This window comes from Phaethon lepturus, unplaced genomic scaffold (genome assembly GCF_000687285.1).
Source record: "Phaethon lepturus isolate BGI_N335 unplaced genomic scaffold, ASM68728v1 scaffold27108, whole genome shotgun sequence".
In the NCBI taxonomy this organism is placed as follows: domain Eukaryota; kingdom Metazoa; phylum Chordata; class Aves; order Phaethontiformes; family Phaethontidae; genus Phaethon; species Phaethon lepturus.
In genome coordinates this window covers 2,849-19,170 of record NW_010555913.1, presented here as the reverse complement: position 1 = coordinate 19,170, position 16,322 = coordinate 2,849, and the positions used below count along the sequence as shown (strand labels likewise).

At 40.4% G+C, this 16,322-nt stretch overlaps 1 protein-coding gene across 1 annotated transcript; it reads right to left on the bottom strand.

Moving 5' to 3' along the window:
• Positions 1–3,524: 3,524 nt before the first annotated feature.
• Positions 3,525–15,414, bottom strand: IKZF1 (IKAROS family zinc finger 1 (Ikaros); the record flags this gene model as incomplete). Its single annotated transcript, XM_010292328.1, has 4 exons — positions 3,525–4,762; positions 9,009–9,143; positions 13,561–13,686; positions 15,247–15,414. Coding segments are annotated over 4 exons (1,136 nt in total), but the record flags the coding sequence as incomplete, so codon positions are not given.
• Positions 15,415–16,322: the final 908 nt, after the last annotated feature.

Here is a 16,322-nt window from a genome sequence, read left to right as displayed (position 1 = left end):
GCGACGGGGCGGCCGCCCCCAGCCGAGGCCGTGCAGGATGCTCGGCGCTGCCTCGCTGCCCGCGGAGCCGCCCGTCAGCATCTCACCACCCGTTGCCCCCACACGCACAGGGCCTCCCGCTGCCCCGGATGGCTCCGTCGCCTGCCGGGAGCGCGCCAGGAATGTTCTGGGGTTAGGGTTTTGTTAACCATGTTCTCCTGACTTAAAAGATGCGTCTCACTTCGCAGACATAATTTAATAACATTTCTGATTTTTATGAAGTTTGCTTCTTTTTTTTTAAATACAATATTCTCAAAGAATAATGAAGTTACAATATAAAATCACAGCAAAAAAAGAAGTGTGTAAGTACAACTTTTCTATTAGAAAAGGCAGTGTCTGGGGAAGGGCTGGGAAGCGGTTATTTTTTTACTTTTTTAAAATGGGTATAAACTTAAAGACATTCACCATATTTACTAAAATATTTACATATTTTAGGGTTCAGCTAAAACCATATCAGGGTATTGCACCATAGCAAAAAAAGAGAAAGGGGGAGATTACCCTAAACTATTTTTCTGAGGGCACAGTTTTTTTCAATGTACGCATGCACAACGTCCTAATTTCTTGCCATCCTTGCATATGTTCATAAATAAAATTATTGAAACACTTGTTTCTAAACAAATTGAAGATGATTTTGTGCAAAAAAGGAAAAAACACTGAAAAAAGCAAACCTAAAAAAGCCCCTTCATGAACAGAGAATTCTGTTTGTTCCTGCCTTTAGACTATGCCCTCGGATACACTGTGTCTTAATATACTTACTTATACTACTGTACTGTTTAATATACAACATCAACATATTCTGCTATAGCATAAATAAGAGAACTCCAGACCCAGGAAACAAACCCACTGCGATCGACACTGCACCATCATGTCATATGAACCATTTTAGATATATACACACATACATATGTATACAAAATGTTAACGATACAAAAAACCACAGGCAGGGCATTGTCATGTCGACGAGAAAAGCGACACAGAAACTCATACACGTGCGTGTGTGCACAGAGATGTGGCGAAGGCAGTGAACCTACCCGGCAATCGGAAATCACGTTTAGAAGCCAAGTTCAAGGCAGTCTCAAACTCCACTGGAGCTATGCTTGCTTGCACAGTTAATGAACGTGGCTTTCTTCATGTTGGATTTTAGTAAAAGCAGAGGAACAAACCCACCTGCGTAAGCTTCTGTCCCCTCCCCTCCCCTTTATAGCTTGGGGCGTCTTAAAATGAAGGGTTAAAAAAAAAATATGGCAAGGGTTATATAGTGGCCTAAATTGAAGAGCAGTAGGAAAGAGGTGTCCGAGCAATAAAAGCAGAGTGTTTCTGTACAGCCAACATCTGACTTCACACAGGGCATTGCAGCAGTGCTGGGAAATTACTTTGTCCCTTCGTGGTTGGTATCAGTCGGAAGTGGAGAGGGCTAAGAACAGCTGGATGTACCCCTCCCAGCTGTGACAACATGAACCTGTTTCAACTTTATTAAAAAAAACATTAAAGGAAACTCATCACCGTAAGCTCCCCCCTCGAAGGTCCTCTTCAGGTCGTTCCTATATGAAATATTTGGAAAATATACCTGCCCGCTACAGCCTGCCTTGAAGCTGTAGCAGGCACCGATGGCAAAACCATAGCTGGGGCGTGAAAGTGGCCGGCGATTCCTTGTGCCCAGCCCTGCACGGCGTCTCGGGCTGAAGGCACCAAGCAACAGCTTCTCTTAAGGCAACCGAGTTGTAATGTGGGAGTAGAGGGGCTCGCCCTTGGGCCCGTCGTTTACACTACTCATCTTGGAGGGGGCCATTGGCCATCCTGTATGGACTAGCCTACCTGACGTGTACTAGTAATTTGTTTTTGCTGCTGTGGGTGTGTGCATCAGTCTGTGGGCGTTCATACAGAGCATTCACACCTGGTGACAAAACTCCTAGGGAGGCAGGCATGTCGGCACTGCCGGTGTAAACACCCCTCTGTGCCCACGTGTCTTATGAAGCAAGTGTGTCACGGTTGGCATGAAAGGCTAAGACATGAGGTTGTAAAAGCTTGTATTCGTAATTCGTCGTTTCATCAGTACCGTTCCTCTAACTTCACTGTTGTTGCTCCTGACTTACACCTGCAAAAGCGAAAGCAGAAGAAGGAACTCTGCATGCCTGCAGCAGTATGTATGTATAGGAAATGTATCTCAAATATAGCTACGCATATCAGGCCAGCTTGGCCTAGGTACAAGCGTTCATGGTTCCATCAAATCTCTTTTATAATAAATACATGTGCTTGCATGCATTTGTGGATAGAGAACAGATTACTGTACGACAAGGCTGCTGGTCTTGTTGGTTATATAATTGTGTTTATTGCAGAATATCCATTTATTATGCAGAGCTGAAGTATTTACACATTAAGTTAATAAGACGGGTTATTTTTATGACTGTTGCCCAGGAAGTATTGCAGCACCAATTACAGGTTTTTAGGCGGCTGCAAAAATTTCTTTTTTGCCCAAGCTTCAAGTACGAGGGTGTTCAGGGAGAGGAATGAACTATTTGGAAGAGGAAGTTAAGTTGAAGCTTTAAAAGAAGTATTTCTTTTATATCAGCTGTGTTTGGGGTTAAAATCTATTTGTCGTGGAAGTTTTTATTCTAACTGAAGTCACAGTATCTGCAGCAGAACCCACCATGGAGAAAGCTCTTGGTGGGCTATACCGCACTCTGCAAAGTGCTGCAGTCTCTGGCCTCCATTCAGTGAAACACTACTTTTTTAACCTTAAGATTCCTTCCACTGAAGTAAAAGCAACTTAAAGCACATGGTGAAATGATTAGTTGAATAGGAAGCCAGGGTTCTCAGCACCTTTGCAGGGCTTGGTCCCTCATGAAACAGCAAGTGCTAGGAAAAAAAAAGGAGAAGGCTACAATTTTGACTGGCTGGTTTAATTCATCTCAGTGTTTTAAAAATAACTAAGTAAGTAAGTGCAACACTTATAAGTAGAGTCGCAATAGGCCGTCCTACAATAGGACGTCTTCTGTGTAAGCAAAATGGGATTTTTTTTCATATGTAAGCAAGAGACATTTGAATGTTTTCCAGGCAATTTAAAAAGATGAAAAATGTGCATAAGGAAACTTTCCCCACACTTACTTCTAGCTAGTACTTTTCTCAACTGGACATCATACTTTCGTAAATAACTAAAACTTAAAAAAGAAACAAAAATTAAATACATTGTAACTTGTTTATGCAGCGAGAGGGAGGGGTTGCTTAATGAAAAGTGGGGCTTTATTGAATAGGGAGAGAAAACATTTATTCAAAGAAGAGCCAAGAATACCCTTTTGCTATACATTAAATGCAGTTCATACTTCACAGAGTATGTTACAAGGGTGTTCCTTCTATCTGTCACATACCTGCTCACCTGCCTAGTGACGCGGACAAGGCATGCCGTGATGTCAGCACCAGCAGCACCCTTGCAGGTGGAAACATTCTGCTTTTTACCGCCCAAGCAACTCAGAACCCTCTGGCTGGGGGGTCCCGTCCCACCCCATCTGTCCGTGAAGTCATCTGAGATGGGCCCCTCCATCTTTAGTTGAGTTTAATCTTCCCAAAAGGGTCAGATAATACCAGGAAGTCAAAAAACATACATCTGGCGTAAGAAAGAGCCCTGCGCTCAGAGTGTTAAGAGAGAAAGCTTGGCCACTCCTGCCGGTTGCGTCCTCGTCGTGCATCCTGCGCATGGGTAACAGTTTTGGCAAGGGAGGTTTGCAAGAAGCATCGGTTAAGGGAAGGGCTTTCAGCTATGTGACTACAAAAGCTCCTACTTACATTATTAAAGGTTTTTGGTGATCAAACATTTTCAGTAAAAACTTTAGTACTCATTTTAGAAAACTGAGTTGCAATGCATGCTACCAAAAGGAAAAATCTTTTCTTGTGGGAGAAGACAGCTGAACTGTTGATTCTCTTGTACTTTTACTGTCCAGCTGACTTGCGCTTTGTTGCTGTTGCGGCTCATGCAGCTCCAGTAGCACAGCTGTTGAGGCTAGATCTGTGCCGGAGGAGTTTTAACTCATGTGGAAACGGTGCTCCCCTCGAGTTATGTGGGAAGAGAATTCGTACCTGTCCTGGCTGTGGTAGCCACACATGTTGCATTCAAAAGGATCACGGAATCCGTGGCAGCCCATATGGATCGTATACATCACGTGATCCAGGAAGAGGACTCGACAGTGTTCACACTTGTAAACTTTCACTTGCTCCCCATTGCTGCTGATCACTTTGAAAGCATCCTGAGAATTGTCAGTACCTGCCCTCAAGACATCATATTGCCTGTTTTCTTCTTTTATAGAGATGCCATTTCTTGCGTGGGGACCTATGTGGTTTGTCAGGTAAATTAAACCACTGCGTTCCTCGTTATTGCTCTCTGTATCTGTTGAGTCTTGGCAGCTGTTGCTGGGAGAGGCATCTCGTTCAGAGGAGACAGATTTGGCTTTGGAAAGCAGCAACAAGTTTTCCACGGCGCTGTCCTGAGCTGTATGGTTGGAGCGAGCCTGATTGTCCCCCAGAGGTTTGTGGAGCTGATACATGGGGCTGATGACAGGCACCACCTCAGAACCACCTGGCGGTGTCTGGACAAGGGGACGCAAGGACTCTGCCCCCAGGTAACTGATGGCGTTGTTAATGGCCTGGTCTATAACGTGCGTCTGCATGATCTCGTTCTCCTTCTCATAGTTGGTGGTGGCATCGTATGGAAGATCGGGCAGACATTTCTCACCTGCAGTGAAAAACAGTCAGGAGTTAGAGGGCTGATTCCTACATGATTAAGGAACTGATCATCATGGATTAATAAAACAGCAACATGGAAGAAAAGAGTTGATCAAATCCACCCCTGAAATTCAGCCTGAGGTACTCATAATTCTCTAATATAGCTGGTCAGAAACATGGTTGGTTGGTGGGGGTTTTTTTAACCTGCAAAATAATTTGAGGCTTTTGGAAAAGCAAATGGTTGAAAACAGATTCTGGAAATAATTATAATGGGACTCGTGGGAGCTACAGATGGAGTGCTTCATCCTCTCTCCTTTCTAACAGAATTCCCTCATCTGCTTCCTACAGTGAGCTGAGGCATGCCTTTGTGGTTAGTGAAGACAGTGTACCAGCACACTTACGGTGAGACTGGCCTTCATGCTTCAGGGCATGGAGCACATTATCAATATTTTTCCCTAAAATATTACAATGTTAGACTGGAAAATTTTATGTTTTAGTTTTACACCTTCAGTTTCTTACAAATAACCCACGTCAGCAATGTGGTCAAATGTCATTTCGGAGAAAAATCAACAAAGACTTAACTTTTCATATTGCCACCTCCCCCCAACACTTTATTTTTAAATAAGCCATGTTAGACACATTACCAGAAGATACTCATGATCCTAGAAATTTTGCGTCAAAAAGTTATCATCTACAGGAACAGCCAAGAAAAACAGCCATGGAAAAAATTTAATTGCATTTGTAGTTGGAATGTGTTTTCCCTATGAGGTAAAAAGCCCTATATAGGGCAATATTACTTGTTACTTGTAACTTCGACTCTGATTTGGGATGCCAAAAGTAAGGGGGGGCACTCCTAATTTTTTAAAAATCAGACTGCACTAATGTATTTCTAGCTGGATACCCTAGTATTGAACGCTGAGTTTCACTACAATTTCTCAAAATTCCTGGACAGATAGGACTAAGCAAAACACAGAAAGTAAAAGTTAGGAGTGGGAGAAACTATTTAAACACACAGATGCAATTTTATGAATCTGAACAGTCTTCTCAAACAGTGTAAACCTTCAAAGTTGTTATCAGGCCCCTAATAAATTTGTGCAAATGCAAAGGGGTAAAAAAATTCCCACAGGTTCCTAGGGACTACCAATAACACATTGTTTACAGTCCAGATGGATTTTCTAGCTCTGCAGATCTTGGGAAATTCATTGAAAGCCACAAACACCTCTGTAAGGTGCTGTCACCATTTCCTAATCAACATGACATTTGCTGGCAGGCCTTGGAGAGTCCTGACTTATCTGAAAGAAATGCTACTAGGAGCATGGAAAATTTAACCAGATCTGCAAATGAATTTATGAACAATTTCCCACCCAGTTCCTACTCAAATTGACTATTCAAAGTCAGTGAAGAGCCCAGAAAACTTCTAGCGTGACACTATTGCAATGATGGGGCTAAAGTGTAGAAAGTCCTGCTGTCTACATTTCCGACAAGATACGGTTTCATGCTAGTTTGTCCAGGCTCTGCAAGCAGAGAAAGAAATACTGAGCATTGCGAAAGTTCCTATAGGGGATGTAGGGTACAGACACCTTCTAGCTGCACTGCACAAGCTTCTACTTCCTTCTTGTTTCCTTTCCCTATTATTCTGCCAGTTTGAGCACCCCTCTACTGGGGTGCATTCTTTTTTCTTTAGATTTACCCTTTCTAATACTATAATTTTCAGGCAGAGTTTGAGGCTTAAGCTTCAAAATAGGCATTGTGAAATACTCTTGAATTACATATAGAAAAACTCTCCTAATATGAATGTATACTCTTGACTCAAGGAGGAAAAAATGGGGTTGAAATCGTCTATATTCCATGGGCTTTGTATACCACTGAAACGTGGGACTGATCTTCGTTATACAAAAAATTTTGGGCATCCAGAAGGCATGATTTCAACAGCTGTTTCTTGGGTAGGATTTGCTTTATGTAGCATAACTAGTTGGTAGTTGGATTGAGAGGATCAAGTGCTCATAAGAAAAATTAATTTCCAAGCAGAGTGTCTGAAACAGACACAAACTTGAGTAAGGCAGGTATCATTTCTATATCTGGGCAATGCAGGTAATACTTGCACTCATTAAAAATAAAAGTTCATTTCATTGGAGCATAAGTAAATTAAACTGCTAATGGTTTGATGCACTCCAACCTTTGCACTGCTCAGAGTTCCGCAGCCGGTACCTAAATAGTAAAAATTCACTCAGTGTATGTGGGCTCTTTTTACTTTTCTTGTTTGTTTATTTTTAGCCCCTCTCTTTTCATTGCTGCCTATTGTTTTAACATGATAAACATGTGTCAACCTCACCTGCAGTTCTCACTTTCTAGTTTGGATGGCCCAGTTCTGCTTTTGGGTCTGGGAGCTATTCCAGTTTGGAATACAGAGAGTATTTTACAGATAACTGGCTTAATTTGGTGAACAATCTCACTTTTGAAAGGTAATGAATTTAGCCCTGAGAAAAACGAGTGAGGCAGCAGACATTCCTTCCCTCATGCGAAGGATGCCATTTGCTCCTTCTCCCTGAAATTCAGCATGGGGATTGGGATGACACGGTAATCTACAGGAGCAATAAACATGTTTTATTACCCAAAAGCTCTCCTGACCAGCTGGCCCAACGTTGTCTTAATCAGGAATGTACCTATTACATGAAGCAGCAGGTGAGTATTGGAAAGGAAAGGATTTGGGAGCATTTTCTTGTCAGAAAAGTTTGTCCTTTTGAAGGTTAGCAAATTTCCATAAATATCTGCTGTCAGTAGGTTGTCTTCCTACACCGCACCCTGAATAACTAACTGACAGGAAACTCTGCCCTCCTAAAACTCGTGGTTAAACTGGCTGTCTTTACTGTTTCTCAGGGTGAGGAGAGAAAAGGAGAATGAAAAAGGCAGTCTACGCCCATGGACACATTGCCTATAGGATACTTGCTAGTGCCTTCTAAATTTTAATGCTTCTGGTCTTCCTGGAGCTTTCATAGAGTTAGTATTTTGCCTACTGCAGTCAGTTATTAGAGTGTCTAAATGAATCAAGTTTGCCTGATAGTCCATGTATTTTTGGTAATTACCTCTACTAAAACTTTTGTCCTTTTATAAGCATAAGCTTTTCTTATCCTTGACTACCTCCTTGAATTGTTGCCTTTGGACTTGAAAACAATCTCGGACTTTCATTTCAAACCTTTTGTTGCACCTCTTGACTTAGCTGAGATTTGTCTTTGTTTCAGAAATACTAATTTCCCTTTCACCCTTGTGTCTTCATTGAAGAAGGTATATTTGGAATTTCTGTCCCATAATCTTTTTTGCCTTGACTTGACTGAATAACTTCTTAATGTGTGTTTTCTTTCAAAGACTTGAGTTTTCTCTGATTGTGTCTTATAGAATAATATTATAAATGAATGTGCAGAGAATTATAAAAGAATCTAACTAGGCATGAGTATATGCTGTCCTCTGATCTCCCAGGTTTTTATTCATTTAAGACTAATTCTACATAGCTGACAAAATACTGTCTGAGGGTCTCACTATTACAAAACTGATGTAACCACTACTTGGTACAGGCTTACCAAACACAACAATATAGGTGTAGCCTCCATTTTTATAGGTGTAGCCTTCATTTTTTCATTGTTAGGACAAAAACTACTAGGTGCAAATGGGCATGAAGTTTTTGCATCATTTATACAATGCACCCAAAGATCTTTTCATTTAGGTATTATGTGCAGACCTAGGTTTATTGATCATTTTGGGCTGTAAAAATATACAGACTTTATGAGGGGGTGAAGAATATTAGCCAGCCTATGCTCAACTATTCACAAACGCTTTGACAAACACTAATATGCACAGATCTGGTTGTCATCCAAGAAGTTACTAAAATAACCCTGAAACTATGGTCAAATGCTTTCCCAATAGGAAACTTCTATTCCTATCTTAAGGTTCTTAAGGCAACTTCAAGCGCTTGTCCTGATCTTGTAACAATCTGGTTCATAAGCATTAGAAAAATACAGAAAAAAGACTTAAAATCAATCTCCAGGTGTGGAAAATTAAACATGCAGAAATGTATGCTGGAGAAGTTCAGTTGTTTGGTTTTTTTTCCCCAACACATCACTGTATCTGCTTCTATAGAAATAGATATTGCTAATTTAGTAAAACAAGTAAAATCATAAAGCAAAAGTAAAAAATCCTGTGAGATGTTTTTTGGGTTTTGTTTTATTTTATTTTTTAGGAGACAGCAAACGTTTAACTCTTACCAACAAATTTCTGAGGCATAGAGCTCTTACGTTTGGCGACGTTACTTGCTAGTCTATCCAGCACGAGGGATCTTTCTGACCCTATCTTGCACAGGTCTTCAGCCATTTCACTCTGGTTAGTTTCCTCTTTTATGACTGAAATCAAATGACATCAGAAGGGTTAGGCACGCTTGTTCCATTTTAATGGAACTATTGTTTTCAGGTTATTGTTTCTCAGCTAATGTCTTTTAGCACCCAACCAGCTGGAAGGAGGAGCAGGCAGAGGCTGATTCTGACTCTTGGTAGCAAAGTCCCTCACGCTGATTAATCTATGCACATGCTCACGTTTCCCTCGTTCGGGATACAAAAATGAGGTTGCAACTGCAAGGCGGCTGCCTGCATGTAACGTCATCACTCCACCCTTGCTCTACAGCCACTCTGCATTTCCGTGAATAACCGAGGTCCTGGCATTATACTGGGCACAAAGCAGTTCACCTCTTCGCCCTCCCGCTGTCACCCCGCACCGTCCCTCTGCACCTCTCCCGGTGGAACCGCTGGTATGATCATTGCTGCTCTAGCAGGAAAAACGGACAAACTTCTAAACTCCAGCAGTGGAGGATGTATTTGCAAGATACACCAGCCCTTCTCCCCATGCCCTTTTTTTTTCCCCTGGTAAATACTTCTGGACTTCCTTGATGCAGTTTGAGACTTTAAACGACAATTTAAGTTGCTGAAGTCGCATCTATAGTGGAACACTGATTTCCAATACTTAAACCCGTTTCCCAGCCTCCTGCTGCTGCTGAGACACTGTAGAATTAGAAAGGAGCTTAGCTGTGGGGCTCTGGGAAAAGGAGACTATTTCACTTTCACTACATTTTACTTCAGTACTTTCCTGCAGAAACAGAAGGGATGTACCAAAATGCACTGTCAAAACGACAACTATGAAAAACATATGGAAAGGTATTTCTGACTTCCAATGTCTAAAGGAGAGGTGATATGCAGGGAGATCACAGCACAACTGGTTTTTGGTTTTTTCTTTTTTTTTTTTTTTTTTGGCAAGGGAGGTCAGAGACAGGAGAGAAAGGGATTAATTTTACTTCTACCTGCTACTAAGATATGGATATGTTTCCTGAACTTGTGAGTTGCTATTAAAGGGAGCAGCAGAAGATGATTTTTAGACCTTGCCTCTGCAAGCTTTTTCAGTTAGGTGCAGGACTCCGCTACATTTTGCTTTCTGTGCCTGCTGAGAATTTGTTTTATCACTGGATTTACTGGTTCACAGAACGCATTACTCTGGTACCTGGGTGTTTCTCAATAGTTGAGAACATGCCGTTCCTATGCAATGTTATTTTGGCAATATACCACTGCCACAAAAGGATGGTTGTGAAAGTTTCATTGTTCCCGAAAGATGCGAAATCAGGGTCTAGTGAATAACTGGAAGGAGCAGGTGAAGTGTCCTAGAAAACAACACTCTGCAACACCAAACCGAAGAGTACACAACGGGTTCTCGAGTCCCTGCTGCAGCAGCACATACTGCAGTGACAGTGACAGGGAGTCTTATGGAATTATGTCCCAGCCACATAAGACGCTAAAGATTGTGACCAATGCAAGATAGGAGCAGAATTTGGTCATGAAGGTGCAGAAGAGTGAAGGGCATCGATGGCACCGAGTCATCACTGAATAAGCACACGCCAGCACCTTGTGCTGGTTAAGGGTCCCAGGTGCCGCTTCAGGAAGGGACTTGCAGAGAATGATTTAAAGCAGTCTGTTCAACAGGGAAACAAAAGATTGAATTTTTAGTTAAAAGTTGAAATGATCAATAAATATCTCCTTAGGAGATAATAACATCCCATTGCTAACCAATTCAAGAGAGAGTAAGTTACATATTCAACTTTCAAACTTTTAAAAGTGCTATTAAAAAAAAAGGGCAAATTGAATTACATACTTATTTCCAGCCTTTGCAACAGAAACCTCCTGAAATTTCCTACCAACCAGATAACTATTTTTCTGTAATTTGGTGTCTGTGAACTGAAAAAAAAAAAAAATTATTTTTCCAAATGAAAATCCACAAGTGACTGAAGAATTGTAACTGACTCTTTTTAAACTTCATAAACTATTTTTTCTGTTATTTTATATAGGCCTGGTAAGACTGCAGCACGCTTCCACTCAACTCAAATGTAAAACTCCAAGTAATATCTTTAAGAGAAGAACTTCACATGGATGTTGAGATTCTAGTCCTCTAAAACAACAATTTTGTCATTAAATTCAGCAGGCTCCTAATTTCATGCTGAATCTCCTTCTCTTAAAGAAAGCAAACAGAAGATAAAATGTAAATTATATATGTAAATCTCTTGTTCCTCTCCTTACTTCTCTTTGCTGGATCTTTCCCCTATTTAAGTACTTTCTCAATTATATTTGTTAGATTTACAAGCTGATGGAAAGCTTCTACCAGTTTAAGTCCTTTCAACTGACAACTTTTCTATGTATACCGCACAAAGTACTTAAAAAATGCTGTAAAAAGCAATCCCGCTGTAGCAGAATGTCAAATCAGATGCCCTAGCAGATTTTTGTACCAACTTGTTTGAGTCTGGGGAAAAAAAAGAAAAAAAAAAGGGCCTGAATTATGTCTCTAATAGCTCCATATCACACCCTGATTATAAGAACAGTGGTAGTATAGCTACTTGCTTTTCTAGCTATAACGTAGAATGCACTAAAAATCCCAGGGCACCCACTCATTCTCAGCTGTTTCATTGTACATTTTAATCTTTGAGTTTACAAGAGAAATAATGTAAACATGGCAAAATGGTATGTTTGTAGTGAAGTAAATAGATTAGAATGCAAAATACTAGGAAAAATGCAGGAAAGTTTCATTTTTTAGAAACATAAATAATTGATTTATTAACTGAGTACTAAATTTTTTTGAGTGAAGTCTTTGGCTGGATACAAGGTCTAAATCCTCTGGGTTTTTTATAATTTGCAAACGCACTTCTATTTTACCAAATAAATTTTATATGATTTATATGATACTTTCAGTATACGCAAGGAAGAAGTAATTCTTCCAAAGCATTCATGAATTCCCTAATTTTTCATCCCACTAAGATACTAGATATTTAGTCCGAAGCTAATGTAAACTCTCCTGTCATGATTTGCTATAAACAAAGGTTCATCTCTAGAACTGTATTATTTCTTATTAAAGTTTATGATTCCTGACACCTGTTTCGTGTGGACATTTTTGCTTACTAAGACTTTAGTAGTAGTTCAGCTCCTCGTTCACACAGATTTTCATGTTCTGCATGCAGGCATTCAAATCCATGTGCCAGACACTGAAAATTCAAATCCCAAGACAGAATATTTGCTTCTAAATCCTATCACCTCTTTGAGGAATAAGTATTGCTGCCTACTGTATATTACATTGAGCTTTTCTATTTATACATTCTCCACCCCCTCAATAAAATTAGAAGGGACGCTGCTCGAACATGCTGTCTGCCAGAAACATCTCAGCTGTACTCACTGCTATCATTATGTGCATATACTTTACATTATTTGATAGCATGTAAAAACATATTCAGGTTCTGTCCAGATATAAAATATTAAATGAGGCATCATTGCAAATAGGTCAGAGAGAACCTTCCATTTTTGTCATTTGACAAACCAAATAACACATACTGACAAGATCAAAAAGATATGCAAGAAATGTAACTTACTGGATGGCCTTAAACTCCACCACAGAAGCTGGATCATATATTCTCTATCTAAAACTGCACATCAGTCTGCAATCAATCCCATATAGATCTTTAGGAACTTTGTTAAAAAAAAATCCAAACCCGATACCTGCTTGGTCTATTTCTGGGCATAGTTTTTGATCTGATATTCTCTAAGAAATGAACTTTACCTTCACCATAAGACCAGTCTCTCAGGGACGCACAACAGCTCCTCACCTCCCCCCAGTTTTCTTTTAAAGGGGAAGTTGGGAAGAAGGCTGTCAACAAATTATTATCCTTTCTGGACTGTGTCAGTCAAACTTGCTAAATTAAATGCCTCTGGCTTCATGTCCTCTTGCCTGGAAGAGTGAGATCAAAGACAGATGGCTCATCCTTGTTAGATGAGTTGGTCCCTGTGGTCAAGTAAGCCCCTTAAGGCTGTGTCTGGGAGGAGATGTGCAGTGCAGAATTGCAGAAGATTCTGCAGCCCTACCTAGAACACTGATATTCAGTCTTTATTAAGAATACGTCCACAAGAGTACTGCCATATATGACACCAAACAAAAGGGAAAGCTGGTGAGATGATGTAGCCATACTGTCTTGAGATGGTGAACTGAAATTTTCCATATCTTGCAAGTGTTTTGCTACATACCTGAGTTTTACTTTGGCTTTTTGTTTCAGCTAAACAAAATGAGACAACAGCCAAATATTTATCAAATTTAGAATAAATCCATATGCCATCTTATGCATATGAGGTGTGTGTGCCTCCCCAATGCAAAAGATGCCACAAATGGTACTACTCTTCCTTTTGCACTCCTTTTTCTGCGTACGTGACAGGACAGCATTAATACCCAAACAGACACATCTATTACCTGAATAAAGGCTGCTTGAGATATTCATGGTTTGCAGGTAGTTATGACAGCGCTCTTTATGTTCTTCCAAAGAGCTGCGCTGCTTATAGCTGCGACCACAGTATCCACACTTATGGGGTTTGCCAACTGGAGAAAACACAATTAATCAAGAGATTCAGATGAGGTATTCAACAGCATATTAATAACAGTAAGAACAACAGGAAAAAAGACCACCCCAAAAATAAACCCGTACTGTGGTGAACTGAAGAAAGACTTTGTCAATTTAAAAAAAATAAAATGGAAAACTAGTTGTATATCTTTACATCAACGGGCCAATTCTGTGGGCGCCGCAAACTGATTTCAGATGATTCACATCAGATAACGACTGCGACATTACATCTTCAAAAACAGCATCTACACAAGTTAGAAACTGAGACACCTTCAAAGGTCTGAGTTGCTAGTGCCTAGCTCCCACAGACTGACAACAGGGGAACTGGTGGTGTAGGTAGAGGCATCTGTCCACAACTATCCAGCTGTTCGGATGTAAACAGAATCATCCTAACTCTTTTAGGACAATATTAGATTTCATAGGTTTTCTGCTTCTGGAAATTCAAGAGAAATGGCATGACAAAATTTTTTCTGTATTGCACCGATCCAGGTGTAGGTAGTTACATGAATTTCACAGTAACAATACAGTTTCATGGACTTCTGGACCCAAATTTTCTGTCTTAGCATGGCAAGACTGTCACCTTATATGTGATTTCACAATTTTAGATGGTTACACAGCTTAACTTTTCAATTTTATTTACAAATTCTCAAGCAAAAATCAAACTCAGACATCCAACTTGTTTTATAATGCATTGATGTCAATTTGCCAATTGCAGGAACTAATCACAATCTACAGTATATGCATTGCCTCTTTAGCTACAGAGTCCTCAGAGTTTGCCAAAAGTATCTAGGTGTATTTTCATGTATACATGAAAAATTATGTTTAAAATTGTGTAACCATGAAAATCAGTAACAGCAAGGGAGAGGGGAGGCAAAATAGTATTTTAAAGACGTGCTTTCCTGCATTGGGCCAGGACTGAAGATGAGAAGTGGAAATTACTTTGGACATCTGGGACCAACACTAGGGATTTTATTGTTTAATGTGTGTGCTAGAGAAGAATTTCCTTAGTTTTGTGCAATGCTAAAATGTGACTCTGAGGGCTCCCCTTCTGCTATCCAGAACCTGATCCCAAAGCCAGCTTCTGCAGGTAAAGTTACCAGTGTCAGTTCCAGCAATGTGTTTTGGAGATCTCCTATCCAAATAACAACTTGCATTTCCAGCTCAGCTTAGGAAATAGGATGAGACAACACTATGCTTTTAAAGGCACTTTAAAGGTGCATGACTGCCAGACTGGAGGTTTTGGAGACTTTGTGACTTAAAGCCTACTGTGTTTAGACCTCCTATTATCTCTATATGTGGATAAATGCCATCCAAACCCTAAAACATTCATCAGCTTTAATTCACGTTCGTAGTTCCATGAAATGGATTACTCACATGAGGCTTGTAAGATGAAACCCTAATACAGAAACTTTTAATCAGACCAGAAGTATGAGAAAAAAACAGAAAAAGACGTCTCCAGTTTGGTGGCCACGAACGTCCCCGTCTCCTCAATGGGTGTGGTGACAGGCACTCCTGGCCAGTTCTGCACCTTCACTCACCCGAGTGAGTCCTCAGGTGTCCTGTGAGGGCGTCCCTGCGACGGCAGGCGTAGTTACACAGGTGACACTTGAAGGGCTTTTCACCCGAGTGCAACTTTATGTGGCGCAGAAGGTTGCCCTTCTGTGTGAAGGAGGCTCCGCACTGATTGCACTGGAAAGGGCGTTCTCCTATGGGGAGAAGGAAAAAAATATGTGAGAACAAAAAATCTTACGCGGTAACAAGAGAAAGATTTCAGTGAGAAAGTTGTTTTCTCACTGCTGCTCTGTGACTTCCACCGGCTGCAGGTTTGATATAACATGAGGCTTTCAGACTAAACCTGCCAGTTTCTTAATGCTTCACTGGCTGGGTCAATTTGATCTGAAAATCTAATTTTTTTTTTCTAAATCAGAATGGCACATCACAATGCAAATTCAAACTCATTTAAATAAAGTGACTGCAACATTTTGTGTTGAAGAGCCACTCTTCCTGATCAGCAGTTTTGGAATAAACCAATATCCAATTTTGCATGTTGTGGCATTTGGTGGGGTTTTTAATGTGGCTTTTTTCAAAGGGTCTTTAAAATATGCCACTGAAGCAGCAAAATAAAAAGGAAACTCATTAAAAATGCATTTCAGGATCACAAGTTCATTTCAGCGTTACATTCTTATATTTAAATGAAAGGCACTTCATTATAACAGTTATAATAACTTCTTTTCATTTACATTTTCCCTGTATTTTCCCTTTCAATTTCTTCTCCATTACCTGTCTGTCCCTAAGCAGCCAAATCAGGAAAGAGACAGAGAAAGAGAGAGAAAGAAAGAGAGTAAAATCACATAAGTTAAGATAGTGCAAAGGAAGCCCTGTACTTCCATGCCGAGGTCCCAACCCTTCTCTAGGCAAGGTATGAACAGAGGAACGGCACAAATGGGCTCTGCTGGTCTGCACTTTGGATGGACACAGGGAAAAACTCAAAGAGACACAGCCTTGAATTTGTCTAAACTGGTGACTGGTTTTTTTTTTTCATTTAAGATAGATGAGGCCTTTTCTTAAGTCGGTGGGAAACAAAATATGTTGTACCAGGTCGGAGTAAAGGAAA